This window comes from Opisthocomus hoazin, chromosome 7, assembly GCF_030867145.1.
Source record: "Opisthocomus hoazin isolate bOpiHoa1 chromosome 7, bOpiHoa1.hap1, whole genome shotgun sequence".
NCBI classification, from domain to species: domain Eukaryota; kingdom Metazoa; phylum Chordata; class Aves; order Opisthocomiformes; family Opisthocomidae; genus Opisthocomus; species Opisthocomus hoazin.
In genome coordinates this window covers 21,634,379-21,653,152 of record NC_134420.1, presented here as the reverse complement: position 1 = coordinate 21,653,152, position 18,774 = coordinate 21,634,379, and the positions used below count along the sequence as shown (strand labels likewise).

Genomic DNA, 18,774 nt, shown 5'->3' with positions numbered 1-18,774 from the left:
TGCAAAGCACTGTATGTCTCGCCTGTCTCCTGGTTTATCTCTGTCCCACCTATAGCCCTTAGGGAGCTACAGGTCTCAACAAACTGCAACACTAACAATCAATTCAATAGCAACAAACCTATTGCGAACTGCAGAGGCGACTTAGCAACTAAATTCTCTCTCAAGCAACTCCTGGCTAGCAAACCTGCCACAGAATAAAGAAAGAACAAACAAACAAAGAAGAACTACATGGCTCACAAGCAAATGGACTATGTAACCTTCTGTTTAGCCTAGGAAACAATCTCCTAACAAACATTTTTTTCAGTAATCTCCTCGTAATATCACTGTATGTTTGAGAGAGCATCTGCCCAATGTGCCTAGTGCTTCATACTGGAGTCTACAATGTTTCTTGGGCAATGAGGTGCCCACTACAAATCTGGCTAACAAGCTGGGAAAGGAAACAGTCCTCAGCGCCTCATATACACTGATTAAAATTCATGTTAATATAAGGATAAATAAAGAGGCCAAACTGCTGAGGGACTATGGAATAAGAGTAGCTTATATTGGTAAGACTTTTGAAACAAATACAGGGAAGCATCACCAAGAAATAATTTCGTTCACATGAACAGAACAATCATTAAAACACTTCTTTGCATGTATGTTTAGGAAAGGATGGGAAAGAAAACAATGTAAGACGAAAATGAACCTGCAACCTATTCTAAGACAGCGTTTCCCTGGACTCAGTGGAAGGGTAAAGCTACTGGAAAGTATTGAGTTAACTGAAATATTAGCTATCTTTAAATTTTTTACTACAGAGCAGGATACTTCCCAGTAAAACATACCCCCATTCTTAAAAAATTAGAAATTTCTACTGCAAAAAACTGTTCGGTTTAGCAGACTCCACTATGTTTCAGTTTTAGCTTTTCTGTGAAGTCAAGATTTTTTTATGTGATTCTTCATTATCTGAAGCCAGACTGGCAAATAACACTTAGAGAAGATGATGTATTTTTTCCTTTCACTATTCTTGTTTCTCTTCATCTTTTATATACACCTAATACGAACATGAAGTCTTCCAATAGGCAATGACAATAACGGTGCTTTAAATTCCATTGTGTCTCTCGTCCCAGGTATCAACATGTTTATATATGTTAAACTCCTTAAAGTGTAACTGGAACTGCATTACAATATTTGCAAAACAATTCACAAGCATTCCTTTAATATGAGGGAAAGAAAAACTTCAGTTTTGGCATCTAGTAACATGGCAATCAGCTGATTAAGGAAAAAACCTGGTAGTCCAAGCTTTTAAGAAGTGATTGGCAGCACAATCATCTGTCAGGCCAAACTGAAACTTTTAAATCAAAGAACAGGGCCATGGAAATGCTTTCAAACAAGGTGGGAAGCAGAGAAGGTAATCCAGTCACATGTCAACAATGCCGCTACCTACCTGTCACTCCCCACCCACATGTATTTGTGGAAAATTAAACCAGGTTCCAAGTACAAGTACAGATAACTGAATACCTCCAGAACACTCCCAGACTGACAAAGGTACAGTTAACTCCAAAGGTACATGGGACACCTGTACATGTGGGCCTTTGTACAGGAGCAGACTGGTCCCAGGGACTTATCACAGTGTCTGTTACTCTGTTCTACAGCTGTTTGCTTCAGTCAATGAAATGGAAAACATTCTTCTAAGCTTCTTATAAAACCAATTTTGCCTTTGTAGAATAAGGAATTTTATAAACAATGATTGAGACTCTGCTTTTACTTCACACAATACAAGTCAAATTGATCACAGAATTAAAAGACAATATTTAAAAAATAGTTTATGAGTTTCAGAAGAAAACTCTGCTTATTAAAAAAATCTCTTTCCAACAAAAAGATGTTTGACAACTATTTTCTAAGAAAAAAAGAACCTCCACAAAGAGCATCTTTACTGAGGCTTGCTACTAAAGCATGTGGCTTCTTTATTTTAGATGCTTCCCTGTCCATAAATGGAATTTAAATATAATCAGAAGAGAGCAATAAAACACACTGACCTGAATTTGCTGCTGCAGTAGATTGATTTTGTGCTGCTGTTGCAGAAGTTGCTGCTGTTGTCTTGCAATCTGTTAGAAATGAAATTTAAATTTAATTAAAACAGTAATATTGAAACTTCAATGAGTGAAAATCATCTTACTAGTTATTATTTATTATATTTTATTAAGCATATTAAAAAAAAAAAGAAGGGTATTTTAGAGGTATCTGTATACGTGACAGAAACATTTTAAATTTAAATGCAACATAAAAATCTGGTTGGCCAGTAAGAAACGTGTATTTTAAGCACTTAGGCCTCAAACCTGCAAAGCATAGAAACATGGGTTTAGCTGTGTGCATGTGAATAATCTCATCGCTATTCAACAAAGCATTTAAGCCTGTGGTGATCTTTGACTATGATGCATTACTGTTAGCTACAATGGGAATGAAACACATGCTTAAAATTAAGTGCTTTGCTGAATGGGGATGGAATTACTCAGGTCCTTAAGGTTAAACACACATTTTCCTGCTTTGCTGAACTGGAGCCTTAGCTAGTATTTATAGATGTTTCACTATTCAGCACAAGCTCCTAGGGCAAGCTTCTGTAACTTCATTCACAATGAGCAGCACATTATTTCTCTTCTAAATCTCAAAGTCTTCCTTGGAACTACTCAAGGAAACAGGTTCTCATTCTGTGTGAAAGCAGTACCTGATGCTCAGTAACTCATCCTCACCACAAACCTGTGAAATATGTAGATATTCTTACCCTCATTTGGTAAATTCAGTAAGGGGTCTGGAGGGTAAAGGTTCACTGTATCCCTTTTCTAACATAGATGTGTAGAGAAGCAAGTGTTCAGGGCAAGGAGAGCTAACAGACTAATGAGAGAGAATCTACTCCAGACACTCCCCCATCCCCAATTCCCACAAACCATCTAAAATCAGCATGAAGGAGCAGACCCTCAGACCGCAGAGCTGCTCCGTGCAATAGGTAACATGGATTGCAGCTACGGGGGAGTAGCCCCAGGGAGCTGGGGGGAACTGGACTTCTGCTTTAGAAGGGTAACTGTGCAGCAGACTGAAATAAGAACAAGATTTGTGTGTCCTGGAAACCCCAGCCTCAGCACTTCTGCTACCTTCATTTCCAAAATATAATTTCCCCTCCTATAAATATTTGTCCAGAGCAGAGGAACCACATCAAACAGCAAGAAGTTGGTGACAAAGGTAGCTTGGTCACTCAAATCCACTGTTTCGGTTTTGGCAAAAAGTCTCCTGGTCTCCTTCCCCACCATCTTCCAAGCACGTTTACTCTCTCTGTTATAAACAGAGAAAGCAAAGTAAAATGTTTCATGATGAAAAAATTACAGAAATGTAGCAAGGTCGATTTGGAAATAAACAATCACACAGTTTTAGTGCAAACTGTTCAGATTAACTCATAAGGAATGTTCAGTTACATATTAACAGCTTGTAATTGTGCACACACACAGATCAAGTCTGCCATTTCCTTAATCTCTCACTTTGTCACCTGGAAACAGCTTTGTCATTTTTTCACAGCTACAGTTAAAATTCACTTTTGTATGGGAGACCAACACAAAATCCATACATGTTTTAAGTCTTGCATATGGCATCAAAGGGACAAACTGAGGTGCTTCTGGGACTGCATCAAGGCCAAGCACCACACAGAAAAGGAATCAAGCAACTATCACAGCCCACTACACTTCTGCTTGTAATAGGCATCAAAGTCCCTTCACGAGCCTGGTGTTCAAATGTTTCTGGATAAATCTCCCAGTAATGTCAATAAAAAATAGGGTGAATGAAGAAGCAGACCCTAGTCTCCTAGTGAAAAAGGTAGTTCAAACAGAGCTAGCAGGCTGTGTGCCCAAGAAACCTGGGGGCAGCTCCTAGGACCTCAGGTCATCTGTTGTCAGACCAGTGGTCAGCAGTAGCGTCTATGCTTGGAAAAGCAACTCTAATGGTAACCGTGCTACAGAGAATATTTTAAAACCTGTATGAGTGCTTGAGTTATTATTTTTAGTAACACACCAATCGTGCTATTCCATCTTAGAAGTGTAGTGCATGTCACTAAAGATAAGATCTATTGGGTTTATGTGCACATTGTCCTTGCTGCTAAAATCTCAGTGAAGGTAATAGAAAGATTATCATGACATTCAGCTTCAGAAAGGAATTATTTGTAATTTTACATTGAAATCAGACACCGCATGGAGCTGCATCATGGGTCATTCTTTCTCAGTGCTGTATCTTTTTTCACAGATACACAGTATCCTACGTCCAGAATTGTTTGGAGCTGCTGGTGACCTGGCTGCTACTTAACACGGTAAGCTATAGCCAAGGCAAGGATGAGATCTTTGTTTACATATGCAAAGGCAGTGATCTGCTGGAGTCCAGACTGCTTGTGAACAGCTTTTTGTACCTATATGTATAATATAGTACCATTTGAATAAGCGTTTTCTGATGAAGACCAGAAACATACCATGAAGCATCTAATGTCAATGGTTCCTCTTAGATGGAACAGTACTGTGATAGAAAATGTATCAAATACCCCGCAATGCAATTACCATAGCGTAGTCTTGATGTATAGACTTGACACAGTGAAGTAGGGTACACAAGAACCATGTGGCTCAAACTCTGAATTTTATTTGCCTATCGGTTGAGCTACATGCTCGCTTCATTGAGCATGACAACCTAGTTTTAAGTGTCATTTAATTTTCATTTTGAAATATAATTACAAAGTGTTCACTGTAAGATATCACTCGTCTGCAAATGTGTCAAGATTAATTTGTGCTAGCTTATTCACAAGTGTCAATAGTTAATTACTGTGTCATCTCTAGATGGCTAAATGACATTCTAACTTCTGATTTTTTACAGTGTTCCTTTATGTTATTTTCCATTAGGGGATGAGTCCATATTCCTACATGTGGGCAAATACTCAAGCACATAAAATACCAGACGTCACAACTCATTAAAATCAACAGAGCATATATTGCTGTATATATCCTATAAAATACATTTAACTGAAAAGATAATTCTAGTAATAATGTCAGATTCCTAAAAACCATGCATTAATTTGGATCTGTCTAATCTAATGCCTAGGCGACTAGTGTATGGGATCACTGCCATTACACTTTTGTACAATGAGAAAAGGACAGCTCTTTGGAGATCGGTATCTTTAAAAAAACAACCCAACAAAACCAAAAAATCCCCCACAACACAAACAAAAAAATCAAACCTTGCTTGTAGAAGATATTTGAAGGTTTGGGGATGCTTAAGTTTTTTTTCTTTTTTTAACAAGCAAATAATTGAACAAAGAGTTAAACAGTAGTTCTAGTTTGGCTTATTTGTAACTTCCATAACTGCATCTCAGTGCAAGCAGCAAGAACTGTGAAATATATCAAGTGCCATTTATTCTAGGAAAGAAATTATTTCAATTTCCACACCCACTTCTTTTCCTCGGAGTCCTATAATACTACTTCTTTCTGGAAAAAGATGCAATTTCTGAAGATATTTAAGCTCTTTTAACAAAAAAGATGAAAGGAAATACCAAACAGAACAGTGTTTATGATGAGCATTCCGCATGAAACATTTTCACAGGTTCCTTTCTTGGAGCCTCACCTGTTCTTGCTGTTGGCGAGCAAGGTCCATTTGCTGCCGTTGTTTTTCAATTTGCGAGGCTGCCAGCTTTTTCTGTTCATCATGGGCAGCCAGGAGCTGCTCCCGTAAGCTGATCAGCTGGGTGATCATAGTAGAGAGCTGTCGCTCTTTTTCTGCCAGGCTTTCTGGTGTACCTAAATGTGCAGGAAAGATGTACTGTAAATATGAGATAGACAATAGTTACGAAGCAATATTCACAAAAAAATGGCTGAATCACCAACATTCCTGTTTCAAGTGGCAGCTTGAATATGTGTTTTACTAACAAATCCCAAAAGAATCTAGCACATAGCTTTGCTGTGCTCTAAGCAGTGGAGGATATAACAAAAATCAGAGCAGAAAAGGTACAGAGTATTTCTTTTTTTCTAACAGGAGTAATTAATGCTGCACTGTGTACAAATCCCTATATCTTTTCCATCTAAATCTGCCCAACATGATAAATACATTCACAGTTTAGTAGGCATAATTTTTCTTCACTTCATATATTTTGCCGGGTTTTTTCCCCCAAGTAGTGAAAATGCTAACAAAAAAAAAAAAAATTAAAAGATGCTGTTCAGTGGAAGAAGCAGTTTAATAGTTTATTGATCATTTCTCCAAAATACCCATATATCTGGTAGTTCATTTAGGTAAATGTAAGCTTTGGTTATGGAATGCGTATTCAAAATGAGCTCTACTTGTCCCTAAGAGAAATGGCTAACCTGAGAAAATGGCTTAAAAATTTTCATTTAACTTTCAAAGTTTACTCTACAGAGAGCACTTAATTAATATGAAACTACGGTACATTTATTCTTTGCACTAATGATGCTTAATGGTCTGTTTATGGGTAAATTGCATGGGTCTCCTAAGTAGAAAGTACATGGTCCTTTCGCAAATCAATCCAAAAATATCTCATCTTACGTATGAAGATATTACTCTGTCACAAACAGCAATGTCAGCTTCTATATTTGAGCCATACACTGCATTTCCTTATGTGAGCATCTCAGACCCAGAGCTCTATAAGAGGTAATATAATTACAGTAAGGTAGCAGTTCAGGAATATTGGAAGAGTATCTGAAAGAGATTTACAGTTGGAAGTGGGATAAATGAAGCAATTTTATGTTGTACAGTAGAACTGAGCGTTAGGGAAGCAGTGGACAAAATCAACAACTAGTCAGGTCTGTAGTCTGCCAAAATGACATGAGAAGTGGCACAGAAAGAGTATTTGCATCTTTCCTTTCCTCCATTCACAACAGAAGACTGTGATAAAGAAGTCACAGAACTTTTGAAGAGGAAGAAAATGCGTGAGGAACAGGACCTGGGAGGGAATGGAGAAACTGTCACCAAAATTATGACTCCACCTTCTTCCCAGGAGTAAGATGGATATCTTCTAGGGAATAGAAGAAAGAGGTTGACAGGTTTCATACGGAGAAGGAAGACAAAACAGACTCCTGCCAAGCACATTCTATGCATTTATTAACTGCATTTAACAACATGAAGTACTGAAAATATTCAATTTCTTAGCCATTATTAACTTTCTTAGTTTTAAAAGAGTCTGCAACAAATTGATGTTTCAATACCCTGTAACGCCAAATCTTAATTCAGTATATATGTGACACAGGCCTCCAGACAATAAAAAAATGGATAACTTCTGTTGTAGTAGACATTTTAAAAATGGTTAGCAATTTTCTTAGTCACAAGAAGTATGATGGATGCATGAAGTTAAAGCTGAAGGACACTATCCAGACCAAATCATCACCAAACCTTAGCGTGACATGCGTGACTCAAGTGATAAAAGAGTTCTGTGCAAAAAGCTGTTTCAAAACAACCAAAAAAACCAGTTTTTTGAAAGTAAGCTTAGGCAGGTATGTGCCCAGGAAAATGTCTGCACTGAAGATACTGACTTGCCAGGATCCATTAGCTTTTATTAAGCTCAACACTGCTGACATCAGTTCAATTATCTGCAACTTCAGTATGGACTTACCTTAACCCTCTTAAACTGTATTATTCAGTCTTGAAGATTTTGCACCACGGATCAAAGGTTATTTAGATGCTTTCTAATATGTTGTTGTGTATCCTGAAATTCGTTTTCACAGATAAAAGACTGTTCTGCCAAACAGAAACTCCCTTGCTCATCATGACTAGAAGAGATCTAGCACTCCACCTCTTTTAGAAAGCCAATGGGAAGGAACCTGCTGCCTCAAATGATGCTTATTGCCATGCACTGCCACCTGGGAAACCACAGCTTGAGACTCTCACATCTGTCAAGCAGCTTTGGCATTGTATGGCAGGCCCCTGATCTTACAGTCATAAAATATTTTACGCACCCAAAGCAGATATTAATCTCCTGCTCCATTTCCATATTTTTCTGTAGACTTTTTACTTGCTTCTTAGTATGAGTAGAAAGCTACCACAAAGAGTGCCTGCTAAGGCTACAAAATTTGATTGTTTTGTTACGATTAGTTGGAACCATTTGATATAGTTCCAGCAAACTTATATGGTCATTTCTTTTTCTTTTTTTTTCTGAATTTCTTACAACAGCAGGCAGAAGTAACTGTTCTTATTCAGGAATTCATAGTAATTGTTTTTCTTTCCTTCCCGCCCCCCCCCCCCCCGAGAAACACATCTGAAACAAATGACCCCATTTAAAGCACTCTAGTCTTTAATTTGTACTGTGCTATGTAATCCAGCAACAGAATAGAACTGATGACCACAAAATGTACACTGTGCTCCTGGAAAATAACGAGACCTCCATGAAGCTGCAAGACACCTAACCGAACACTGCTCAAGACTAGAAAAAACATAAGATGAAGAATGCTGTTGTATGAACACGGAGGGGGAAGTGGGGGGGAAGGTATAATTTAATTTTAGAGTGGAAAATCCCAACCATTATTTTATAGTTTAAATACCAATAAAAAACAACTTGCTCAGAATGCAGACCAGATTGAACTGATCTGGCTGGGCCAAGAGAGGTCATCAGTAGCTGTGTGCCATCATCATCTGTTTTGCATCCACTTACTGCAGCAGGCAACGAGATTCCTAAACTCATTACCAGTAAATAAACTTCTTCTGCTGACTAAAAATATCTATAAATAAAATAAAAATATAGCTATCTGTAAAATGTATTTGCCATAAAAACATATAAAACAAAAAAGCTTAGTAAAAAATATACAGTAAATATGCCAGCTTCCATAAAATATATATCACAGTACTCTCTCTGTTCTGATCCTATTCTCTTACTCCAAAGACAGCAGTGCATTTTTTTTTCCATGGGGTCTTCCTTATCCCCAAAACACATCTGTCTTGAGTTTCTCTCAGATTTGTCAGGTGGATCAGTGCTCCCCAGGGCCTGCTCCATCTGAAGTATTTTAATTTGACTAAACACCTGATTTATTTTATCTCTCCGATGAGAAAGGCAGTTTGTCTTAATAAAGCCTGTCAGCCTACAGTCCCATTCACAGCAATTTACAGGCAGCCAGGGATGCTGGAAGAGTGCTGTGATTCTGTATTTTATCCTCCTCCAGAAAGCACCTAAAAGCAGCTATTCACTGCTACTGCATGTGGCATTTTAGAACTGAATTAGCTTTTTATTCAAGTAACTACACTTGTTGTGAATAGCTTATCTGTAAAATTGCTACATTCACTACTGATTTTATTAACCTTTGGCTCTATCACAAAATGGTCTTCAGTTAGGAAAGACCTTTAAAATTGACACATTTTTCTTAGGGGCCTTTATTTCAGTGACTTCAGATATACTGAATTTGATCCATTGACTCCCTTTACCAGCAGTATTTAAAATTTTGAGTGTAGGTGGGAAGTCGATAGTGTTTAAGGACTTCTTTTTAAAATCAAAATAGAACAGTCTTGTCAAAAGTTCAGAAAAATAGTTACTATTTGTCCTTTGGTTATATATTCTTGCCTTTGTGATTATAATCATAGGCTGAAAAATTTGGTTTCAGCAATATTTTATATTTTCCATGTGTGCTTATTGTTTTACCCTTTATTTTTGTACAGACTTGAGCACAAATTGAGATAAAATCATCAGATTGAACAGAACTAAGGCATCAAAGAGAACTTTTGAGAAATTCTGGTCATAGGTCAATCTAACCAGGAGTGAGAAAATAAAAAGTGGCTATAAATCTGTTGAAAAAGAGATGAGAGTTCAACTTGTAGTCTAAAATTACATTTAGGAAGAATTCTGCTTGTGGCAAAAACATACCTTTTAAAACTGATCACTATACTACATTGTTTCTGGTACACAAAAGAATAGCAAGATCATCGTATATCTTACAATAAAATGCATTTAATAAAAATCATAAACATCAGCTTGCATTTTATCTACCTAGATCTCTTTAAGCATTGAAAAAAGGAGATTAAAAATATAGTATCCTGTAAGTATAGACACATAATATAACTATAGTTTCTATATCAGTCTCTGATTTACCACCTCAAACACTTCTGTTAGCTCTTACTACATATTCAGTCTCTATACAGATGTAGCTGCATGTCAACAGACACAGGAGGTTTTTCAATGTTAAATTTGGAACTGTCCTTGTGGCAAGCTGTCATGAGATAACGGCAGAGTAATAACTGCTGGTAAGGGAAAAAAATAAGCAGGAATAACAAAAAATAGAATTCTAGATTTACATAGTATAATTTAAACTAATCTCTTTGACACTCAGCAAAAGAGAACAAGATAAAACCACATATTCTATCAAGTGAATAAAAGACAAAATACTGGAGTCATAAATAAGCCAAAAATTTACAGGCGTGATCCAAAGCTTGCCGAAGTAGGATCTTTAGCTGTGACACTAAATTACTGTGGGTTCTTGAATGTGCTTGCCTTAGTTTCTCAACATGTACACAAACTAAAACACTACCAATCAGAGGTTTTTATGCCTGGTTAGTTAATGCTTCTGAAGTGCTTTAAGATCTTTGCATGGAATCTCTACACAGCTGCAAAGTATTATCGGTTCTCTTGAATTCTGTGATTAGTGTAAAGCACGACAAATATCATCCTTGTTTATGCACAGCATCTAAACTAACTTTTGCCCCATATACTTACAGGAAATACAAATTAATAAATCAAAAATGATTACTTCTGTAATGTTTTTAGAATAAACACATAGTGTGACTTTTAAGAAATCAAGAGACAGTAATGCAAGAAAGAAGTGCACACTTTGCCAGAAACTAAGAAGGGCTTTAAAGCACATAACTGCAGTTCCAAAGTATCATCAACCAAAGCAATTTAACCAACAATCAAAAATGATTTTGAATCAAGTTAAGCAATTTCAGCTTTTTTTAAAAAAAAAAGCGCCTTTATGAATCAATTCCTCTGTTAGTTTTTTTTTTTTTTTTATGGACATTGTTTGAAAAGAAAGAAAAAACACAATGCTAGACATAAAAGAAAGTGTATTTGATCTTAGCTGCCCAGAGAGAACCTGGTTAAACCATTCTGTCTAACACGGCAGTCTGCAGCACACATCAGATGGGCTGTGATGTCTCTACTTCACAGGCTCTGTCCAGCATTTAGCATTTACCCTTTTTTGATTGGGTCACCTTTTAAATGCCACAAAATAGGGCATCAAAAGTCAACAAAAATAAACAGGGAAAACAGAAGAAAGTAACAATCTAATGGAAGAGCTTCAGAGATAAAAGTCACTTTGTGAGGGCTGCCTGACTAAGGAGCCCCCTTGCCATTGCAATAGCATCTAATTTGAGTTCTAACTCCAACAGCAGTTTAAAAAGCTTTCCTCTCTAAAGGGCCCCAAGTGCATCATAAAGATAAAGCATTTCAGTAGAAAACAGCCACAAAGACCTCTATTATCTTATCAGACTTTGGTTACAACAGCTGAACCAATATGACTAAGTTCTGAATGACTTTTTTCCCCCCTTCTTTTTATAACACTAGAATACTGGAATTTCTTTATTTCATGATCAGTTAGCAATTGTTGATGTTCCCATATGCTACTGTCCAGTCCTTAGTCAATAAAAAGTTTTATAAATTATTCCATTGTGCTTTGTAACATCCCTGTGCAGAAGGCAGCATAGCAAACATGTCCAGCATGCAAACCGCACCGGATAGCGTCTCTTGTGAAGGTGTGAGATCCACCCCCCTCCCTTACATCTCAATATGATTCTGTGTTTTAAGCTTTGAGCAAGGAAAAATTAATACCCTCTGTCCATAAAGAGTAATGGGAATTAATATTAGGAACTACTTAAAATATTGAGTAGAGGAAAATCTGTTTGTCATGTTTAGGAAAAAAAAAGATGACTCAAGTTAGCTATGCTTATGAGAAGGATGAAAATGCTTTACTGACAATCTGCAGGATTTGTCCTAGTTTCACATACGTTAAATCTCAGATGCTTACGTTGTTTCATAGGTGGGAGCAGTTTGAAACTAATAGGATTCACAGACCAGGACAGTTTTAATACAATCCTAAACTTCTCATGGGCCAGACTGCCTGTCCCAAACTAGCCATAAAACTGCAGGTAGCAGAATGAAAATGAAATTACCTCAGCAAGGTCATGATGACCCTTCATGTTGCCATGTCAGTATGCTCACAGACAGGTGAGGGAGAGGGCAGGGACCCACGACTGCAGGGGAGCTGCCCCTCCACCACCACAGCCATCTCTCTGTCTGCGAGCAAACTGAGCTGCTGGGATGGGTCACAGCAAACACCAGGGTCCTGCATCCACTGCCCTTTAGTTTGGATCATACCAAGGCTTTCATCCAGTCCGCACACACGTCTTGCCTAACTGGGGGAGACAGCACACTTGCAGAAGAGTGATGCACATCCAGCTCTCTCCCTGACACCAAGCTGGGATGGAGACAGGAGTCTCTGGGCCCACGTGCCCTCACTTCATCACTGCACCTCTGAGGGTTCAGGTTCAACTGTACCCTATTCGACCATTTAAACTGTCGCACTCCGTTATGTTTTCTCTTCTCAAAAGTATTTCAAGGATTTATCCCTTCTTCAGACTTCAAAAATCACAGAACAATTTATTCTGCATTAAGAACAAATAAGTCACAGGATGCATACAGCAATCCAGCTGAATATTTCCCCTAGAGATGTGCCATCACCTGATGGCAGCCAAGGCAGGCTTACCTGCCTTCGCATTTCCCAGCAAATGCTTGTACCTTAGCTTTGCTCCTGCAAATAACCACTTCTTCTGAGACAATGCTTCTTTTGTGGCCTTCAATATGTTTTTTGATCTCAGGTATTTGTTGGACTTATTTTTCTTGTGTTGTTTCTTAGCAATTTTCAAGTGTTTCCTGAGGAATATCTTATATTCAGAGGTTTTCTTCCTTGACTGTTTTTCACAACAGTTCTTATCAAAGTAAACCAGTATGTTCAAAAGAAAGACATTGCAGTGACTAGATCAACATAAACTGCTCACAAGTTACTACCAAACATTTCCAAAACTGTCAAAGGAACCCGCAAGAAAAGGATTTGATTGAGTAGTGCCTGCTCAGCTCGTGGAGAAGAACAATGATACATTGCCCCATTTTTAGGGATATGGTGAATCTACAGCTGAGTCCTAAAATGTAATCCATGTCAGGAATGTAGGAAAGAATGTGATGTTAGCCAGAGCTTCAACCTCCCCCTCCTCCCAACCCACACCCAGTAAAAAGCTGAATTCCAAAAAATCTCTTGGACTCCTTACTTTCTTTCACATACTGAAAGGAAGAACTCTGTCTGACATAAGTCTTGTAGGGCTTATGAACGATTCTACCTTAGTATTGTTCGCTATTTTAAAAAACGAAAAAAAAAAAACTTTAGCTAGTTTCTTAGAATTACTCTTGAATTCCAGACGAACTTGTCACCTTACATTCTAAGTAATAATAGAAGTACATACTAAGTGTTAATTGAAGTACATATTAAGTGTCAATTCATGCATGTGCATGCGGAAGAAAGACAATAATTTTTTCAATAATTTCTAGGGTTTTTCAGCAGCAAGGACAGATTTGGTTATGAACACTTCAATGCTTTCAGTGGATTTAGAAACACTTCACATACACTCAATATGAGCCATTCAGACTCTATGTGGAAAAGATGTGATACTGGATATAGACAGTGAAATACTTATTATGCATTGTAACTAAAAACTCACAGCCAACCTGTTCTTGCTGAATTAGAATATAATGATATAGCAGAGGCCATAGGCTGTGAGTAATATCTACAGTGATACAAACACTATAATATGATGTAAAAAGAAAAGAAAAATTAGTAGGTTTATTTTGTTAACGGAGAATACTGTAGCCCAGGGCATAGCACATCAAAATAAAATAAACGTGGTGGCGTCATATAGAGAGTAAAATTTGTATTAATAATATTATTATTATTGACTCTAATGCTCAATTCCAATGCTCCAATTTTTACTTTAAAGTAAAAAAATTTACAAATAAGAGAGGAGGAAAGATGGTCCATCCATTTAAGGTACTAACTCAGGACTTGAGAGAGATGAAAAAAATATCCTGACCTTCAGTTTTAGATTTTCCTGTTTAAATACAGCTGACTGCTTCCCTAGATCAGGGAGGGTGAAGGGGTGGAGGATCTTATTCTGAGGATAGGAACAGCAAAGATTTCAAACTGCTTTTGTGGGCCATATAACAGAAGAAAATAGTATATTAAAAAAAATACAAAGGATAAAGGAGGTATTGGAAGGGAAAAGAAGTTATAAACAGGAAAAAAAAGAAAATCTAACCGTTGTGTAATTATATAACGGTTCATCTTTTGTAGAAAACCAAACTGAGATGCAAGAAACTGTGTTAATAAGGATAGCAAAAATACTTAAACATCACAGTAGGAATAAACTTTCAGGATTGGAACCTTCTCTGTGCAAACATCCCCCACGCAGATCACGTTTGCCAGATTTTTTTGTGGAAGTTAATATTTTAAGTTAAAATGGCACAAGATTAATTCACCTTTCTCTATCAAAGAACACACATTCAGCACAAAAAATAATAGCGGGCCAATGTTATGTCTTCCTCAAGGAGATGAGAAAGTCATAAAAAAGTTTTGATAGTTAAATTCTACAACTTTTCTCATTTGCAAGGGCTGTACATCTAACTCTAACCCAATAGCCCTATAATGCTTTAAGCTCTTAAATAGCAAAACAGGGGAAGTCTCACAGGGAAATGGAGATATCAGAAATGTTTCCTTCTGAAGATGGGACACGAGTACTAAATATCAGAAAAATCACGTCCCTCAACAACAATGATGCTCGCAGTGCTTGTAGCTTCTTCATTACAATGGAATTAAAAAGTCAGCAGGACTAATTCTTTCTTCACGTTATTTATGTCATTATTTATGACATTCTTACATGTCAAACCAGAAACTCCAGTAAAAATATCCTTTATTTGCAACAGTATGAGAACTGATCCCCATGTTCCCATGAACAGTAAATGAAGCCAGTTCAGCTGGAGAAGTTTACATTCCCTACTATTTTATCTCTGAACTTGACTCAAAACACACAGATTCTTTCATCAGCTTTGACTGAATTTTGCAATTGTCAGAGGACCAATAGTACACATGTCAAATACAAATGCAAAATACCTCATCACTGAACATTATGGAATAACGTTGTTTTTAACGTCATTTTATCTCTCAGTTTCTACAAAGCTCACTATATTACGTATGTAGAAAAGTAATAGCAAAAAAAAAGTAAAAACACACATAAAAAAAAGAAAAAAGTATGTAGTAAAGCCTATACTTATATCTATTCTATATCACCATCCCGGTTTTAGGTCAGAGACTGCTTTGTCCCATCACCATCATTTGATGTACTAAACTGCACACAGTATTAGAATTTTAAATACACTTTCATATTAAATTCTTACCTCTCATGAGACCAGCCTACAGCTTGATGTGAAACTGAGAACGAGGTGCTTACACAGAGAAATACAGCCCAACCTTTCACATCAGCTTCAGAGGGATTCCAGCACAACCACATTTTGTCCTAAACATTACTTTGCTTTCTGGATAATTATTTCAATTTTTTTTTCCTCTTCTAACTCATAAAGTTTACTGACCAGAGTTCTGCTGGACTAGCAGCATCACTATATCTTAATTTAGTTAAGTAATGTTTTAGATACTTGCAATCAATGGAAAAACCCTATCTGTTCTTTACAGAAAATAAAAAAATATTTGAGTTCTAGATGAACATTTGCACCCAGATGGTCTAACACATGAATACCAAGCCATCTCTAATATTCATATAAAACATTGCAGTAAAGGGTGTACGATACTTTTTTGTAACTTCCTTATTTCAGAAGTGAAATGATATTTTGTTTTGCTTACATGCAGTAATAGGTAGTATTTTCTTTGGAATTACAATGTTGAGAGTCACTACTGATGACAGTCTGGAATAAGTAGTATCACCTCAACCAACATATAAAGATTATGAGTCTGCTGGAGAAAAAAATGTAAATGGAGAATTCAGGACTGATTTTGAAATTGCTCCTTTTCATCGATTGTTCTTTCATAACGGTGTACAGCTGGATAAAAACCATTTTGTCTCCATATTCAATTTTAACCTTAACAAGTGATTTCTGGGTACCATGACACTCTTCAAAATGAGTCTTACATTTTTATTATGTAAACATGATACAGTTCCAAGTGATCTACACAATTTTCATTCTTCTTAAACTAGTATTTCTTCCTGTTGCAGTGCAAAAGCAAAAAAGCACTTGTTTGGAAGGAAGAGCGCTCCAATTAAAACTTGCATCTTCAACCACAGGTATAAACTGAATATCTGTTCTAGCTGATATTCTGGAAAGAGAATTGTATATGTACTTGCATAAAAATGACTGGAAGGAAGCTGAGTTTAGAGGAAGTTAGTTTAATATCTCATTTGATGACTATGGCTCATATGAATTAGACATTAATTTCCCTATATAACAGGATTTATAGATGTGATTTCATTAGCTGATATTTGTCTTTTATAAAAAAGTTCATGATGCAAAAGGAGCTTCTGCTTGTTTGCTCATTCTTCTCACATGGTCTAAATAATGGATTAATCAAGAAAGATGAAAAAGAATCATATGTTTTAATTAAGTTTTCCATTTTAAACAGAAAAGCTAAAGAAAAGGAGGTTTGGGTTTTTTTTCTATTTTTTGTCACAGTATTTGCAGAAATAACATGATTCTTCTCTTTAGATAGTAAGGAATACTTTGCACTGCAATGTCTATAACTACATACATGACGTGATGGTAAGAAAAGGTGGCAGTTAAAGCACGTACATTTTTATGTGTACCTCTGCAGTTGGACATGTGCAAATCAGGTGAAAAAATGTGTCATCACTGCATCTTCCTGTGGGGTTAATCTAGTTTCAAAGAGGACGATGTGGTGCCTTATATTGAGCCTGAGCATCTGTGTACTAGGAAGGTCTATGAGGAGAAGGACAGGAATTAATACTCTTCTCTCTGGATACAAGAAGCGAAGAGATCCTTTCCATAGGTGCCATTGGAGCTTATTTATAAAAAGGCTAATCGATTTACACATTAGGATTCATTACTGGAGTTCATTTGCCTTAGAGCTAACACTGAGGATCCCACTCCAAAACACTCTAGGAATCTTGCCTCTCTTCCTATACTCAAAATTGTAACCCAAATGCATTTCTTCTACTGCATCCAGAATGCACAATATACACAGGAGAGGAGATGTGCCCCTGTGAAACATACTCTGTCTTGTGATGTCTTGCAGTAACTTTTTATATCTTGTTAAATAAGTTACTTGCTTGAGTTTTTAGTAGTTATTAGCTACACCACTCAGAAGTGTCTAAGTATAAATAAGAGGAGTATTCGTACTGCAAGATTTATATACTTTAAATATAAATTTTAATTTTGATCTTAATTACATGTTCATCTTTCATGTCTTACAAATACAAACAAGTATATCAATGAAAAACTTGTATTTGCCTCTGAAGATTTTTATTGCCTCTGGTGATAAGTAATGAAGAAGCAAAGTTTATTGCAAAACAAGGATATTAGCATAGCCTGTCTATCATGGAAGCTGTAAAGAAGAAACTTCCTATTTCATCTGAGAAAAGACAATTTAGTCAAAAGCCTTTGATATGTATGGAAAAGCAACAACATTTTATACACTTAGAATGTGCCTGCAGAAGTCAGCTGAAGGATTTACACTTATTTCAGTGGGCTTTGAAACAGGTCCATTGATATGTTTGTTAATAATGGCATTAGGTGGTCAAAACTGGCAGCTTCAGGCTTGTAAATCTGAATATTATTTTCAATTTCTTTCATAATCAAAGTTATAAATTGAAAGTGCTACTTATCTGCTACACACGCCCTAGTAATCTGTAAAACTAATTCAGCAGAGCATATTAATGCTACAAATATTAATTATCTTATGTCTTTTGAAATAACCACTACCTCACTGTATGGGTATGAGAAACAAAAACCAAACAAGTAAACTATGTTTGTTCCCTCAAGTTTTATTTTATAAATAAATAAATAGGCACACATTCCAGAACAAATAAGAATTCTATGACAAGCTTCTTGTGCTCCTATGAAATATGCTAAAAAATTATCAGTCGAGTTTTCTAACTGCAGAAAAACCTCCTAAATCACATTAACCAGAGGGTAAAGGAGGCGGCTTACATTTGCAGACTGAAGTTCCACACATGTCTGACCAGTGTTCTGGTATAATTATACTCTAACCACAAGCATGAGTATGCTTAGCCAGATGTTTCTTAGAAGCGACTAAAAGTACAGTTGGAAATTTTCTTAATTCAATTTATTTGTATACCTAGTTGATCACAAACCAAAACATTTAACACAACCCTTCGCTACAGAATCACTGGTAATGAAATTCTTCACAGGCCCAAACCATATAGTGGTATCATGTTATTTTGTAGTGCTCAAATAGGTATTCTACCACCAAAACAGGATCACTCAGAACAAAACCATAAACAGTGACTATTCAAAATAGCATACTATAATTTAATATTCAAAGACCTGAACTTGGGCATAACTTTAAGCAGAGTCTAAAGATAATTCAGAATAAATCTTGAGGCACAAGGAACACATAGGAAACATACCAAGAGGTTTTGAATTCCATTAGAACAGCGTTCTAATTCAGTCTATTCTAATTAGACCTGGGATATATCTAAGAAATCAGG

General features: G+C 36.5%; 1 protein-coding gene across 14 annotated transcripts in view; it reads right to left on the bottom strand.

Moving 5' to 3' along the window:
- The window catches only part of SOX6 (SRY-box transcription factor 6), a 386,542-nt gene that overhangs the window by 147,662 nt on the left and 220,106 nt on the right, over positions 1–18,774 (bottom strand). For all 14 annotated transcript variants that reach the window (XM_075427559.1, XM_075427555.1, XM_075427560.1 and 11 more), the window contains 2 exons: positions 5,620–5,792; positions 2,016–2,084 (listed from right to left, as the gene is read on the bottom strand). In XM_075427559.1, the coding sequence (XP_075283674.1) occupies positions 2,016–2,084; positions 5,620–5,792 (242 nt within the window). The remainder of the gene's footprint in view (positions 1–2,015; positions 2,085–5,619; positions 5,793–18,774) is intronic.